General features: G+C 42.9%; 1 protein-coding gene across 3 annotated transcripts in view; it reads left to right on the forward strand.

Annotated features, from left to right (window-relative positions):
• Positions 1-11,408: 11,408 nt before the first annotated feature.
• Positions 11,409-15,349, forward strand: part of EFR3A (EFR3 homolog A) — a 113,969-nt gene continuing 110,028 nt past the window's right edge. For all 3 annotated transcript variants that reach the window (XM_045078134.1, XM_004743569.2, XM_013051769.2), the window contains exon 1: positions 11,409-11,659. Coding sequence is in view for 1 of the 3 variants with exons in the window: in XM_004743569.2 (XP_004743626.1) it covers positions 11,650-11,659 (10 nt within the window). In the remaining 2 variants the exon portion in view is untranslated. The remainder of the gene's footprint in view (positions 11,660-15,349) is intronic.

The raw sequence follows: 15,349 nt of genomic DNA on the forward strand, positions 1-15,349 counted from the left end.
GCAGCTTAACCCACAGAGCCACCCAGGCGCCCCGCACAGCTGCTGTTTTAAGCCTCAGAGGGTTGGTGCGGTGTGTTGTGTAGCATTACCACCGCCAACAAAACCGATGTGCCATCTGTGTAGCAGTTACAGTTGATTGAAACAAGAGGCATCCCCTACTCCCCAACCCTATTGTCCCAGGAATTTGGAACTAGAATGAACACAGAAGAGTTCAAGGCGGGTTGCTGGTATTTTTGAACACAACAAATAATAAAATTCAAGAGCTATGGATTGACCATCTGTAGCTGTGTGAACTGCATAGCAAAACAATCAATCTGCAGAGGGATGGGCAAGAGAGCCATGAGGAAGATCCATTAATGATCCTGATGAATTTCCTTTTAATTTTAAGTCATTTTGAGCTTGCTGCATCCTGCCCCTTATAGCCTCATAATAAATTTCCTCTTTGTGTGTATGTATTATGACTATATTAACATGATTTCTGATACTTCCAAATAAGATATGCTCAGTTATAGATTTTTTTAATCCAACAAATTGTCTTGTACTGAGAAGGTATTTAATTGAGCAGTAGTTCTAAGATCTACATTTCCATCGATTAGATAATAGGTAAATCTGTTTTTCCTATATTTGGCCCAATAAAACTTTTTTTTTTTTTTTTAAGTAGGCTCTATACCCGATGTGGGGCTTGAACTGAAGACCCCAAGATCAAGTGTTACATACTCTACCTATTGAGCCAGCAAGGTACCCCAACCCCATAAAACTTTTGTCTTTAATACACCTTACATACATAATTTCATGCATTGCATTTCTACTTGTAAAATGTCATCAACTTCCAAGTAAGCTATTGATTTAATCATAGTGTTGTGGGAAGAAACAAGAAACTCAATGAATGTACTTGTATTTTAAAAATCAATGAATAGAGCATACATTTATTTATAAAATTATACTCTACTTTCTCATTAATTTCACAATCTAAGTTTGACTTTAAACCTTCTTCATGTTTAGCATCCAAAGGTTCTTCTGAGTCACATTTGTCTCTCAAGAGTTATGTGGATAATCATGAAGACATGCTGATTTTCATGAACCTGATCTTGGCCTCTATTGCAACTTTTGCTTTGACAGTAGTGTTTTGAGGCTAGTCAAAGTATATGAGAGTTTTAGCTATATTTACTATCTGATTAAGTTCATAGTGATGAGACAACAAAAGGCAATCCGAGGGCAAAAGGCAAAGTGACACTCTACACAACCGTCCCTAAGGTGGGAGTGGGAGATGTGTGTATTTCTCAGGCACTCATGACTGCGCAAGAACAAAGTAAGGAAAAAACAAATGGTCAGCTGATAAAGATTACAGTCATGGAGGACATGAAGCTCCATCAGTTTGTCACTGTCTTAATGATTTACAAGAAAAACACAATCTTGAGAATAGCCAGGCCTCCAGGAACCTACAGATTCAATTTCCTGGAGCCCTAACATCACCTTCCCCTCCATAGGATAAAAAACCCTACATAATCAGTCATTCCTTATAATCCCTGTGCAGCTCTTTCTGCCCATGGGTCCTGTCCTCAGGCTGTAATAAAAAACAAACAAATAAATAAATAAACTTTTTTGGCACCATAAAATGTCTCAATAATACTTTCTCTTTTTTTAATTTTATTTTTTTATTAACATATAATATGTTGTTGTTTTTTTTTTCAGGGGTACAGGTCTGTGAATCACCAGTCTTACACAATTCACAGCGCTCCCCATAGCGGATACCCTCCCCAATGTCCCTCACCAGCCACCCCATCCCTCTCACCCTCTTCTCCTCTAGCGACCTTCAGTTTGTTTCCTGAGATTAAGAGTCTCTTATGGTCTTGACCGTTGAGCTCAAGGATCCCTCATCAATAGCATCGTGTGTGTGTGTTATTTTTTTGCTTAGTTGCATTTTCTCTCACTGAAAGTAAAAAAGTGTCTCTCAGAACCAGTTGGAAGCATTTACAAATGGAACTGTGGGTGATGAATGATAGCTTGCTGCATGATATTGTCACACTAATTCCCCTTTGAAAAGTCTCATTATTGTTGTTATTATCAATATTCTAAATAGATGTATGATCTACTTGAGGAGATTGGCCATTTCTACTGTTTTTAGTTTTACTACCTGCATACATGATAGGTTTTGCTTTAATGTTGCATTCTAGTCTAGTCCTTTGAGCTCATCTAAGCAACAAGCAGGAATGAAAATTCACATTAAAATTTGACCACATGGTGTCCTATTAATGAGTGTAATGCTGGAACAATTGCCTGGGATCTATTTGAGTAAGGCAGAAACTTAGACCTGTCCTTCCAAGGCTGGGCCCTTGCAGCAGACATCAAACATCAGGCGGACCCTTACTCCAGAAACATTCAAAAGCAAAAAACCATACACCTTAGAAGTGAGCAAATCTGGTGCTCTGATTTTATAGCTCAACTTTTTGAGCCCTGAGCATTTTTCGATCTTACATTAGATACCTCCATGGCAGGATATATTTGCTCTCTCTGATGCTCCCAGCACTGCTGTATTCGCTTAGTGCACATTTTAGATGTAGCACGGTCATTTGAGTCATGCATTAACCAAAAATACATGGAATTAATTTCTCCAGTGTGATATTGTGATTTATCAAAAATATAAATATTTGGTCATTCAGATGACCAATATATTCTCTTTGGTGGTTGTCTAAGTCCCTGGCTCACAGTTCCTAAAATCTTTGGAGTTTCTTGTGATGAAAGAGATAAAAATGTATTTTGTTGTGTCAATAAGGTGACTTTTGGAAAGCCCCAAATAACCTAAGGGTGGAGGTTGGTTACCAGGAGAACCAACCACGTGATTAGAGGGTTGGAACTTCCAGTCTCCCACCCCACACCTCTGTGGAGGGCAGGGAGGTTGGAGATTAAGTTTAATTGCAGGTGGCCAGTGAGTTAATCAGCCATACCTGTGTAACGAAGCTTCCATAGAAACCCAAAGGGCTGGGTTTGGGGAGTTTCTCGGTTGGTGAACACATGGGGACTTGGGGGAAGTAGTATGCCTAGAGAGGTCATGGAAGCTCTGAATTCTTTCTCCACACTTTCTCCATACTCGACTCCACAAATGCACCTTATGCATTTCTTCCATCTGGCTGTTCCTGAGTTACATCCTTTTATAGGAAACCAGTGAGCTGTAAGTAAAATGTTCTCTGTGTTCTGTGAGCCACTCTAGCAAATTAAACCCAAGGAAGGGTCATGGGAACTTTTGATGTATAGCCAGTTGGTCAGAAGTACACGGAATAATGTGGACTTGCAACTGGCATCTGAATTGAGTTGCCAAGGAGGGATCATTAGAACTCCTCATCTAAAGCTGGGTGGTCATGATACAGGCAGGCTATGGCCCAGGACCAGAGGGGATCCTGTAGGACCAACCAAGAGGGTCCTTGGCTTTGCACAGGTTAGAAATCAAATGTGAGCTCAGAGGAAGTGAGAGCAGAGTTTTTTGAAAACACACACAGAGAGAGAGAGAGAGAGAGAGAGAGAGAAATAGAGCATCCGGGAGATTCAGAAACGAAAGTTCCTCTCAGGCATCCAAAAACAAAGACCAGTGTTTAGGTGTCCTCGGTAAGTCACTTGTGCCCTGGAGTCAGGGGTCTGATGAGTCAGTGGTCTTGGAAAGTTCATGAGGATAACACCCAGTCACTTCTTAGAGGGTATCTATGGGGATGGAAGACTCTAAAGACATCACTGAGCCCTTGACCTTGACAAGGAGGACATTATCCATTCTATAAGATGTATATAAGGCAGAGGTGCAGGTCCTAGAAAGAATAAAAGTGGGGAAGGGGCAGAAAAAGCCATTTTTCATGGAGTCTCTTGAATTTCCCTGTGTCAGGCAGGAGCAGAGGTAATAGCCTAGGTTTGCCCCTGGTGGCTGGCATCCATAGCTGGGGATGGTGCGCTATGGGGAACAGTCTGGTAGGACCAAATTCTTAACTCATGGAAACGGTCGTTATCTCCAGGTAGTATCAGAATTGAGTTGAATTGTAGGACACCCAGTTGGTGTCCAGAGAATTTCTTGTTGATGTGAGGAAACTTTCCCATGTCTCCTCCCCAACCCTCCCCCCCGAAAGTGGTACCTAAAATGCTAGCTTAGGCCTAATTCTTGCTCTCTTATTTATTTTACTTATTTACTTATATATGTATTTTTAAGTAGACTGCACTTACAACCCTGATATCGAGACCTGAGCTGAGATCAAGAGTCAGACACTCTACTGAGCCACTGAGGAACCCCTAATTCTTGCTCTCATAAAATAAATATATACTGTAGTTGAAAATACAAGACCTACAGACCACTCAAATTGTTACTCAAAATACAGTCCCATTATTTTCCAATAAAAAGTGTTATACAACATTCTGGTATTACACAACAACTGGTTTCAGCCACCTACTCGTAAGATGTTTGATTTTCTTCTTTCCTTCTTTCCTTCCTTCCTTCTTTTCTTTTTCCTTTCTCTCTCTCTTCCTTCCTTCCTTCCTTCTGTCCTTTCTAGTATTCCCAAGCAGGTCTGCCGCTCCCATTCCTCATTTCATTGGATATAAGTAGGGCTTGACTGCAACAGGGTTTCTGCATCAAAGGCATAAAATTCTGGCTTTATTTCTAACTACCCTTTCCTCCATTCACGATTCAAGGTAAACACAACTAGCAGTGATATTATCTGCGACTCTGTTACCTTATGTGAGACAAATTTCATAGATTGTTATATTTGCCTCTCTTATTCTCAGTAGCTACATGAAATTCTGGGATGGCACGATTTATGCACAAATATTTCTCATAGGAACTTCACAAGCATTACAGGTCCCATTGGATGCAACAGTTTAAAACTTATTTTCACTTATTTGAAAACAATATTCAACTGTCACCATTTATTTCCATCTTCTCAAGCAAGAGGAAATCTGACAACTATGTGGTGTTTGTGAAAGAGGACTTTACCTACCATGGTTTTGACCTCAAACTTCCTTATCGAGCCTTTGTGGCTTATCTCTTAACTCAGGTAAAAGACCCCAGGGGCAGAGCATCTTGTCACCAGAACTGAAACTACCCCCTCAAACAAAAAGGACTTCCCTGATCCAGCAAGACTCTAGGTGACCCCAGGACAATGATCAATGTGACTTCCACTGCCCACCTGCAGGGACCCACAGACTTTTGTCCCACGTTTTCCTTCTATAAAGCTGAAAGTATTTTTGGCACTATGGAGACAGTCTTTGAGATGTTAGTCTACTGTCTTCCTGGTGGAAGCCTCGCTGAAAGAAATCCCTTTCTTGTTGTACCACCACTGTGTCTCTACCTTTGGATGTTGTTAGTGGCTGGATCTAGTCTGTTTAGGACCCCTGGATCCAGGTGTTCCTGCACTCCTGCACCTGACTCTAATTGCAAGTCAGTTTCCAGCCTATGAAAAAAGAACCGATACAAAACTTACTGACTTTGGGTGGTGCCTGGGTGGCTCAATGGGTTAAAGCCTCTGCCTTCGGCTCAGGTCATGATCCCGGGATCCTGGGATGGAGCCCTGCATCGGGCTCTCTGCTCAGCAGGGACACTGCTTCCTCCTCTCTCTCTGCCTGCCTCTCTGCCTACTTGTGATCTCCATCTGTCAAATAAGTAAATAAAATCTAAAAGCAAACAAACAAACAAAAAACTTACTGACTTTGGGATGCCTGGATGGCTCAGCTGATTAAGCCTCTGCCTTTGGCGCAGGTCATGATCCCTGAGTCCCAGAATCAAGTCCCACGTTGGGCTCCAAGCTGAGCAGGGAGCCACATTCTCCCTCTTCTTCTGCCTCTACTCTCTCTCTCTCTCCGTCAAATAAATAGATAAAATCTTAAAAAAAAAAAAAAAAACTGACTTTCTTATAAATCTTTGAAACAGTTGGAAAACATAATTTTTCTTCTGAAGGATTTCACAGTTATTCTGAAAGGAAAACTGGAAAAGAGACAATTGTTGCTAGCTCCACTTAAATCTAAATATACCTTCTCCTGTCCAGCCCTCTGATTTCCTCATCAGTTGATTCTTTGTACTACCTATAGTTAGGAGTTTGGGTTTGGGGGCCAACAAACTTGAGTTCAAATTCCAGGGCCATTTGCCCAACTTTAATCTAAGCTCCTCATATTAAAACGATGGGGATATTTATCTACTCAGGTTTTGTGAGGCTAATGTCTGGAAATGCATGTAAGATACTTAGCATGCTACTTGGAACAAATTAAGATCTTGATAAATTTACTTCCTATAAATTTTTTAAGAATATTTTTATTTATTTATTTAACACAGAGAGAGAGATCACAAGTAGGCAGAGAAGTGGGGGGTGGGGGGTGGGGGGGGGGGAAGCAGGCCCCCTGCTGAGCAGAGAGCTGATGTGGAGCTTGATCCCAGGACCCTGGGATCATGACCTGAGCAGAAGGCAAAGGCTTAACCCACTGAGTCACCCAGGTACCCCAACTTCCTATTAATTTTTTTAAAAAATTATTTATTTGAGAGTGGGAGAGAGCATAGCAGGGTGGGGGAGGGGAGAGAGAGAGAGAGAGAGAAAGAAAGAGAATCTCAAAAAGACTCCACGCTGAGAGCAGAACCTAGGCAGGACTCAATCCCACCACCCTGGGATCATGGCCTGAACTGAAATCAAGGGCTGCACCCTTAACCGACTGAGCCACCCAGGCAACACCCCCCACACACACTGTAATGATTTTTATAAAATAGGGATTAGTTAGCTACAGTTGGAATGATAACTAGTAAGAGTGATTATGGAGTGCATAACTAACCACCCCCAAACTTAAAATGAGTTGCTTAAAATACCCATTTATCTCATGCTCCTGTGGGTTGACAATTGGGCCTGGTCTCAGAGGGGCAGTCTTTAACCCACGGAGCCATCCAGGGGCCTCAGAGAGGCAGTCTTAATGTTGGTCTTGGTTATACTCACTCTTCAATCCTTGCTGAACTGGTGGATCACTTGGTTTTGCCTAATTTATGGTGGCCTCATTTGGAAGGGCTGGGATGATTGGGGCCTCTCCTCCAAAAGGGAGCCCAATGTTCACATTTTCTAAGTCTCTGCTTATGCAGAGTTTGCCATTGTCTTATTTATTAGCCAAGGTTGTAAGGCCAGCCCAGATTCTGGAGTGGAGACAGTGGGCTTCTTTTGGGAGGAGTCACCTGCAAGAGTATGCGCACAGTCAGGGAAAGAATGGGAGGCTATTGCTTCCGGTCTACCACAAAAGGCCTCTTCCATTCTTTGATGTATTTGTTTGTTTGCTTCTTGTCTCTATGTCTTTATGCTTCTCTCTCCATTCCTTCCCTGTCTTCCTCTTTTCCTCCCTCCAATATTTACTTGGCACCCATATAGGAGATACAGCAATAAATAAGATTTGATTCCAGTTGTCATAAAAGTCTCATACAGGACTCACCACTCAGAATCCCACCACATTTAAAGGAGTACTTTTTTTTTCTCTCCTTTTAGCAGCTTCACTACATTTTGTGTTAAGTGCTAAAGCAGTTTAGTAAGTAACAATAAGAGATAATGCTTTCCTCTAATTGTTTAAAATGATAGTGTTTCTAAGAAAGGGTTTCCAGCTGTTTTGGCTGATTTAATCAAGAGCTCCTAATTATCTCAGAATTTTGCTCTCTATCTATTTGCAATTGTCTTTACAAAGCACAGAGGACTATGATATTTGGCTCATGGGATGTTCAGGAGGTTGTGCCTTGCACTGTGTTCCAGTTGGCCCAGAAAGGTTGGTAATGACCTTTTGGATTAGAGGTTTATCCTTCCCATTTGTTCTCATGTATGTTTGCAACTAGTATGACTAGCACATGAGCGAGAAAATTACTCTAGAGTTCTGAGGCCAGTGATCTCAAAATGCATGAGCTTATTTGATAGCAGAAATGGCCCAATGACAGGTGTATGACTCTGGATTAGAACCTCGTCTTGCTTACTTCTTTCCTAAGGCAGCAGAGTTCAGCCTCGCTGCCCCAAAACCCCTGGTGAGCTTTTAAACTGGGTCCAGGCCCAGGTCATGCACCAGACCAACTACGTCAGAATCTTGGAACTAGGATCTGGGGGTGGATATTCTTTAAAGCTCCCCCAATTAGTTCAGAGGTCAGTCAAGTTTGAGAACTACTACCTTGAGAAGATTCACAGAGCATCACAACCAAAGAGAATGTCTCTTGATTTTGATTTGAGGAAAGTAAATCCAGAGAGGCCATGGATTGTCAAAAGGTCAGGTAAAGGGGAAGGCAGGAAGGATTCCAACTCAGGTTTGCTAAATCCAATGTCTGTGCTTTTTTTAATGCTTCATGAGAGCTGGGAAGCCCTGAGTCACTCTTAAGCAATGGCAGTCAGAAATAAAATGGAATGAAATGACACAAAAAGGGCATATCCTTGGTATAAATACTGATCAAGAAGGAAAACTAAGCAATGAGAGCATCAGATTATATCATGATGACCTTTCGGGAATAAACTTTTGGGGGAAATAAATATCTTTGCAATTAATTCCTATAAACTGTCAATTTGCTGGCAATTACCTTGGAACACTAAAACGTGTGCCAATTAAAAGTGAATTGTCTCTGTGCCCAATTTAGAAATTGGAACAAATAATGGACTAAACTGGAAGCAGTTATTTTGGGCAATTTGACCAAAAGCTAATGTTCCAATAGGATGCCAATGACAATCTTTTTAATATCATTTTAACTGATAGTATCAGGCAGGCTTTTTTTCTGGAAGAGGAATCTGACCCATTTCTGGGTCAGCCAGACAGGGTGTGCAAGTACAAGTACTGGGCAGTGTGAGGACTGACAGATGGATAAAATGTATTTCCTACCAGCCCAAATAGAGTTTCAAAAAGGGAGTACTGGCAGAAGGGATGGATGGGTGTTTGCAAGCCAGAGGTGGTCCAGGAGAGGCTACCAGTCTTAGATCAAGTCTAAAGAAAGTGGTAGCAGAATTAGTCCTCTCAGAGAAAAGGAGAAGGGGGTACACAAACAGAGGGTGATCCAGAGGATTTGATAGGGAAAAGGGGTCTCTGTGTAAACCAGACCATGTGTAAACCCAGAAAACACTTAGGTATGTTGTATGTGATCAATAACAATTATGAGGTTATTATTCTTGACTTTCAGCTGTCCTTTCCCAGAATCTTTGGCTGCTGATTTAATTTCTGGCAATGATACAAACCAAAAAGCCTAGGGGATTTAAAAAAAAAAAAAAAAAAAAAAAAAGAACCAGACTCATTATGGGCCAGACTATCTTAGGACCTTTGGGATTTGCATCTTTTTTTTGAGTGATGTAAACAGAGATGTCTGTCCTTTGGAATCATATCCTCCTTTGGCTTACAGGGCACTGTGCCCTTTGGATCTCCTCTATCTCTTTCTCTTTGGCTCCACACCCTCCCTCAGCAGGGTTTCTCTGACTCCTGGCTTTAGCTTCTGGTCTGTGGGCCAAAGCTTCCCAAATCTCCAACCTTGAGATACCTCCATCTGCCTTCAGCCTGGTATGCACACCTGCCTTCAGAACTATTCACTAGAATGTCTCCCTTGGATGTTGCCTCAAGCTTAATGTGTCAAAGAGAAACTCACATCCTCTCTTCACACCCCTTCCCTAAAACAGCATTCCCTCCCAAATTGTCTACTGCTTTAGACAACTTTGTCTACTGCAGTATCATTCATTTTCTTCTTTCAGCCTTGGAGTTACATAACTAACAGATGCCTCTCTTTTGCTCCCAAGCCAGCAGCCAACAAATCCCAGGGATTCTTCTGCTGCAGTAAGATTCATCTCATTCCTTTTCCATAGTCACCACTAAGACCAGGCACCTAACATTCTCTTCAGTGTCAATCCTAAGGACTCCCCTCCGTGGTTTCTGTATCATGGTGTCTACTATGCAGAACCCTACTTCTGATTATTCAATGCCACTGTCTTCATAGAGAGCCTAGAATGGTTTCTCAAAGGACAAATTCCAAGTTTGCAAGGTTGTTCGTTAACTAATTCTATTTTACCTGTTTTTTTTCCATAGTCACTGAATGAATACACACTTTGTTAAATAGTTACTAAACAAAAATGCTCTAGCCCCCTACTGTGTGCCAGGTAGGGATACATAAATATGGACTACGGTATTTGCCATTTTCTGAAAAGCACATAGTCCAGTGGTGGAATGTGAGCCCTTATGACAGTCTGGTTAAGATTCAATGGGAAAAATGCTACAGCAGAAGCAAGTTAAGATAGTAAAATGTCTCAGGGCAAAAACTGGGAGCAAGAAAGATGTTGTAGATGATAAAAATGTGCAAAAGTGCATTGAAGGGTAAGTTAAGTGTTGGCTGAGCATTTGGTAGTTTGGCTGTTACCCTTAGCAAGAGAAGGTCTGGTATATAGCCTCTGCACACAATCTCCTCCCCTTCCACCAGCTTCTGTGATTAGCTCTTTATTGCCCTCCACCCTCCCCCAGCCTCTTCAAGGGCCCTCCAATTCTTGGCTAATTCAGATTCTGCTTTTCTCCAAGTCCACCCGAAACTCATTTCCCCCAAGCGCTTTCTGACTCCTTATTTTCATCTTCTTTCTCTTCTTTCAGTACTGCGTGGTATCATTGTCTAACCAGAATGCTGGCCCTACTCTCTAGGACAAAGCTTCTCAAATATAAGTACTTAATTTGAATTAATTATACGTGTGATTCAGCGGGTGTGGTTCAGGAACCATGAATCTGCTTTTCGACAGGTTCCCAAGTGAATCAGGCACCAAAAGATCCTGAACCACTTTGAGAAACACTGTGGCCTCTAGTGGCTTTCTCCTATTTTTCCATACACGCTGTCCACAGCCCCCGGGGCCTAGCAAAGTGTGTGCGCTCTGCTGAACGCTCATTTCGGTGACTGATAGATACGATGTTTATTAATGACACTGAGTCTGGAAAAATCCAGGGCGCTGGATTTCCGCTTTTCCCTATCAAGTGGATAGAACCGCTCTCTCCCGAGACTGACTCCTCAGGCGTAAAATGACTCTGAAAGTCACCCGCGGGGAAGAGAACATTACATTTCTGTCCTCTCAAAAAACGCTCTGCCATCACCCCGAATGACCCCAGGGCGTCTCTGATCATGCTGTCAGAGAAGTAGAACGCAATGCAAGTTCAACAGCTCATACAAAAAAGCCCCCAGGTATTCCATGCACTTAAAGCAATCCTGCGCACCCTCACAAAATCATCAAGCGGTGCAAGTGTAAGACGTGGATATCGGAAAATGCACCGCGAGCAAGGACTCGTGGAAAGGAGTATGACTCAAATCAGTCAAAACAGAGCCCCAAGTTATTCCAGACGGCTGACGGCCCTCCCCTAGTCCCCGCCCCCTGCTCCGGCAGTACCGCTCCTGGGCGGAGCTCGGCCGCAGGGCGGGGGCGGGGCCGGCGCGTAGGCGACGGGATGACGTCAGGGCGCGGGGACGCCCAACGCGGCGACCGGCGCACAGCTGGGCCCGCGGTGGCTGCTGTCGCTGGCTTCGCGCTGCGGGAGCCGCCGGGTCCGCGTCCACTCCCTCCGCCCTTCGTCATTCGCCTGGTCCGGGGCTCCGCGGCCCGGCGCCGGCCCGCCATGGTGCGGTCGGCGAGCCCTGCGCGGCCCCGCTGAGCCTCCGTGCGGCGGCGAGCCCGGCTCGGGGTCACCATGCCTACCCGTGAGTGTCCGGCCGAGGGTCGGGCCGGGCGGGGGGCGTTGGGAAGCGGCGGCCGGCTGGGCGCGCACTCCGGGGTGCCCGCTGCGGCGGCGGGGAAGCCGGGCCCGGCCGGGCAGAGCCAGGAAGTGCCCGCGACCCGCTGAGTTACTTTCGTTTCGGCTTAGCCTTCCCGCGGGGTGGCGTGAGCCCGTTGCACAGACGGGGAAACTGAGGCCCGAGCGTTAAGGACGCTCGGCTCGTAAGTGGCCGAGCTGGAGTAACGTAGACTTGTGGGACTTCACGAAGTCCACGCTCTTTCCGCAGTCCTCTACAGAGCCAGTGGGGACTTGTTGGAAATGCTGAAGATAACTGCGGTCGTGTCACCTACTCACTTCCTCAGGAACTAGGCATCGCCTTGTGGGACGCACGGCTCCGGGGAATCCGGGCCCAGCCCAGAGCTCTTCCTCGAGGGACGCGGAGTTCCCGCAGCCGCCCCGACTTTCTCCTTGTCCGTAACGCGCGGGGGTGGCTGAAGTAGGTGCTCTTTTCCGACTTGTTTAGGCGTCTGTGCCCCCAAATGTGGCTGTTGGAGCACCTGCATCAGATTGACCTGGCTGCTGATTAAAAATGCTGTTTAGGGTTCCTCCCTAGGCACTGAGACACCGTAGCTTGGGCCCCGGAATCTGTGTGCTTAATAAGTGGCCTTGCTGTTATTGAGGGACACTAAAGTTTGAAAACAGTGGATTTGGGGGACGTTTTGGACAAACCGGGTAAGCAGTATTACTAATGACCCATTTCGGAACGACCCAGAGAATTACCATGTGACTTTAAACCCAGTGGCCCGTAAATAGATCTGTGCAAACTAAAGAGATTCCCTAATCTTGGACAGGAGGAAGCACGATGACTGATTAGAGATTGTTTTCAATTAGGGCGCTTTTGAGTAAGTGTTCCATATTGTAAAATCTGTAAACACTTGTAAATAGCTCCTAATTAGCTCATGTTACTTAAATTCCTAACTCTTCACCGTCCTGATTTTGGTAGGCATAGGAGACACTGGATTTCCAGGTCAGCCAAATGCATGTTTTGTCTCTTTGAGGGTAAAGAGTTATTTCCGGATATTAGAAAGGTTTATGTAATGCTGTGAATGATCTTGATGAAACGATTACTTGCAACCGCTCCTACATGTGTGGGTAAGGTGGATTTTGTTTTCTGAACACAGTAATGTGTGCCCTTAATTCATGGTCTTGAATTTTGTATTCATTTAATATGTCAGCGGTTTAGATTTTCATCGTATTCCTCTAGACTAGAGGAATATCATCATAATTATAATTACAATTTCTAAATTCATGTCATTCAGGGATATTTGAGATTAGTATTGTGCTACTCTTACTGTCTGAGAAAGAAAAAGGGAGGGAATAAAAACCTCTTCTTGAAAGTTAAGGCTTCAAATGGAATTTATTGGTAAAATCACAAGATAAATATGTTACAAATTAAACAGATTTTTAGTTCTAAGATTAGCTTCATGGAGTGGATTTAGGAAACTTGTTTCTTTTCTTTTCTTTTCTTTTTTTTTTTTTAAGATTTTTATTTATTTGACAGAGAGAGTGAGCACTTAAGTAGGGGGAGCAGCAAGCAGAGGGAGAGGGAGAAGCAGGCCCCCCACTGAGCAGGGAGCCACATGCTGGACTCAATCCCAGGACCTTGGAATCATTACCTGAGCCAGAGGCTGCTGTTTAACCACCAACTGAGCCACCCAGGCACTAAAATATATGATTTACAGTGTAAAATGAACCATGCTGTGTTTGCATACTTAAGAACGCAGATTTTATGACCTGATTGGAAGGCAAGTGAAATGTTTGAATTACTTGTCATTACTGTTAATATTTATTATGGTACAGTTTCTATGACTGCATGAAAGTGGTACCAGCTGGTAGTACTCCTGTGAAGTGGTGTTCAGGTTGCTTTTTGTCTCCTTTTATGGCCAGAACCTCCAGAAATTGCTGGGATAGTTCAGCAGACAGTGGTACTTCTCAGAAACTCTGCCTGTAGAATAAATTTCAACTTAAGAAGAGACAGCAAAATTATTACTTTGGGAATTTTCTTTTTCATCTTTGGGGATGGTTTTAGGATGTAATCTCTCCAAATAAACTGATTTATTTTTTTTTAATGTTGTTCAGAGGCTTGTTTGTAAGCTCATCTAGTTAATCCTTAAAGCTCTAGTGAATAAAGGTAATGCTTTTCTCTTAGAGATGATCACTAGCATCTCTCAGATTCTGTAATTCTGAAAGTGACCATTGCTCCAAGTCTTGAAATGATTCTACTATTGCTGTTATGTTGCTTATTTGGAATACTGATACTCTCAAATCACTGAAACTGGTGTTAATCAGCAGAATCTGATGTAGCATGGTACACCTCTGAAGGCTAAGCAATTGCATTATCTCATGAATGTTAATGGTAGCTTCATTGGAATTATTTTGGAGAGCCATGCTCTTTTTCAGAAAGCAACTACCTGGAAGAATGTCTGATGGGAAGGTGCTACGGACACAGGGGCAGTTCTGTGATTGTGTCACTCTGTATTCAGCCAGTAGTTTGCAATAATCACTAAGCACAGATTTCAAGAGTGTTTCCCTAAATGATCTTTTCAAATCTACAAACTTATAATTTGATACATAATTTCTCTAGAGGCCTTTATTTCTTCCTGTAGTTTCAAAGGACCATTAAGAAACATTTTGATGGTAAAGATTTTCAAACTCTGAATCAGAATTTGAGTGGAAGAAATGTTAAAGCTTCTTAAATCCAGTCATTTTCTTTTCTTTTTTGTATCAGGAGACTAAGACTCAATGAATTTCAGTTACTTGACTAAGGTCACACCTGGCTTGAACGCAGATTTCCTCTCTATAATCCTTAACCACAAGGAGCATAGATGAAGTTTATTTTTGGTTTTCTAGCACAAAGTTGATCTTAGTTTACCCTCTCCCTCCAATTTTTTCTGTGAGGTTACTCAAGGACAAAAGTAAACTTAGCCAAAACTCAAGTCAGACATGTGAGCTTATAAGAAAACTTAACATGATTGTTTTTGTTTCAGTCTTGTCACAGGAGTCTGGGGGAAGAAGGCCGAGGATTTCACTGACGTGCTCAGTAGATAGCTGGTTGTATAGGCCCACAGACTTTCTTTTTGATTAACTAGTAATGTGAAAGAGGTTCTGTAGCTGGTATTTTGCCTAAAAACAGGTCCAGTAAAATGTGCTCTGTTATGATCTATGTAAAGGTATTGTATATGGCTAAGGGGAACTGAAACTGTTAGCCATTTTTTGCTCTATATAACTATACTTTCAGTAATTTGTGGTTAAGGCTTTCTTTTCTCACTTAGATGTTGGCATTGATATCTGGTCAAATTTGTTAGGCTGTGGTAACGTGGTCATTCTATATTTGTTTTTTCCCAGTTATGAGACTGATTATATTTGACTTATTTTTCAGTCCATTCTTATGAAAGAGGTGCAAAATACTGATGAATTGTGAAGTGAAAGACGGATGCTGGTTGAGGTGTTTCCATTTAGAAATGCATTACAAGCAAATGACCTATTCCTGGCTTGGGAGCCATTTGTGTTCATTTGTTCTCTATGCCCTTCCTTGCTCTTCCCCCCAGTACCTATGTGTACTGCCAGAATTATAGCTCAAGAATTTTCTTAAAGTGACCTTCGGCTTGACACT

Source organism: Mustela putorius, unplaced genomic scaffold (assembly GCF_011764305.1).
Source record: "Mustela putorius furo isolate JIRA1106 unplaced genomic scaffold, ASM1176430v1.1 tig00000228_pilon_pilon_pilon, whole genome shotgun sequence".
Lineage (NCBI taxonomy): Eukaryota > Metazoa > Chordata > Mammalia > Carnivora > Mustelidae > Mustela > Mustela putorius.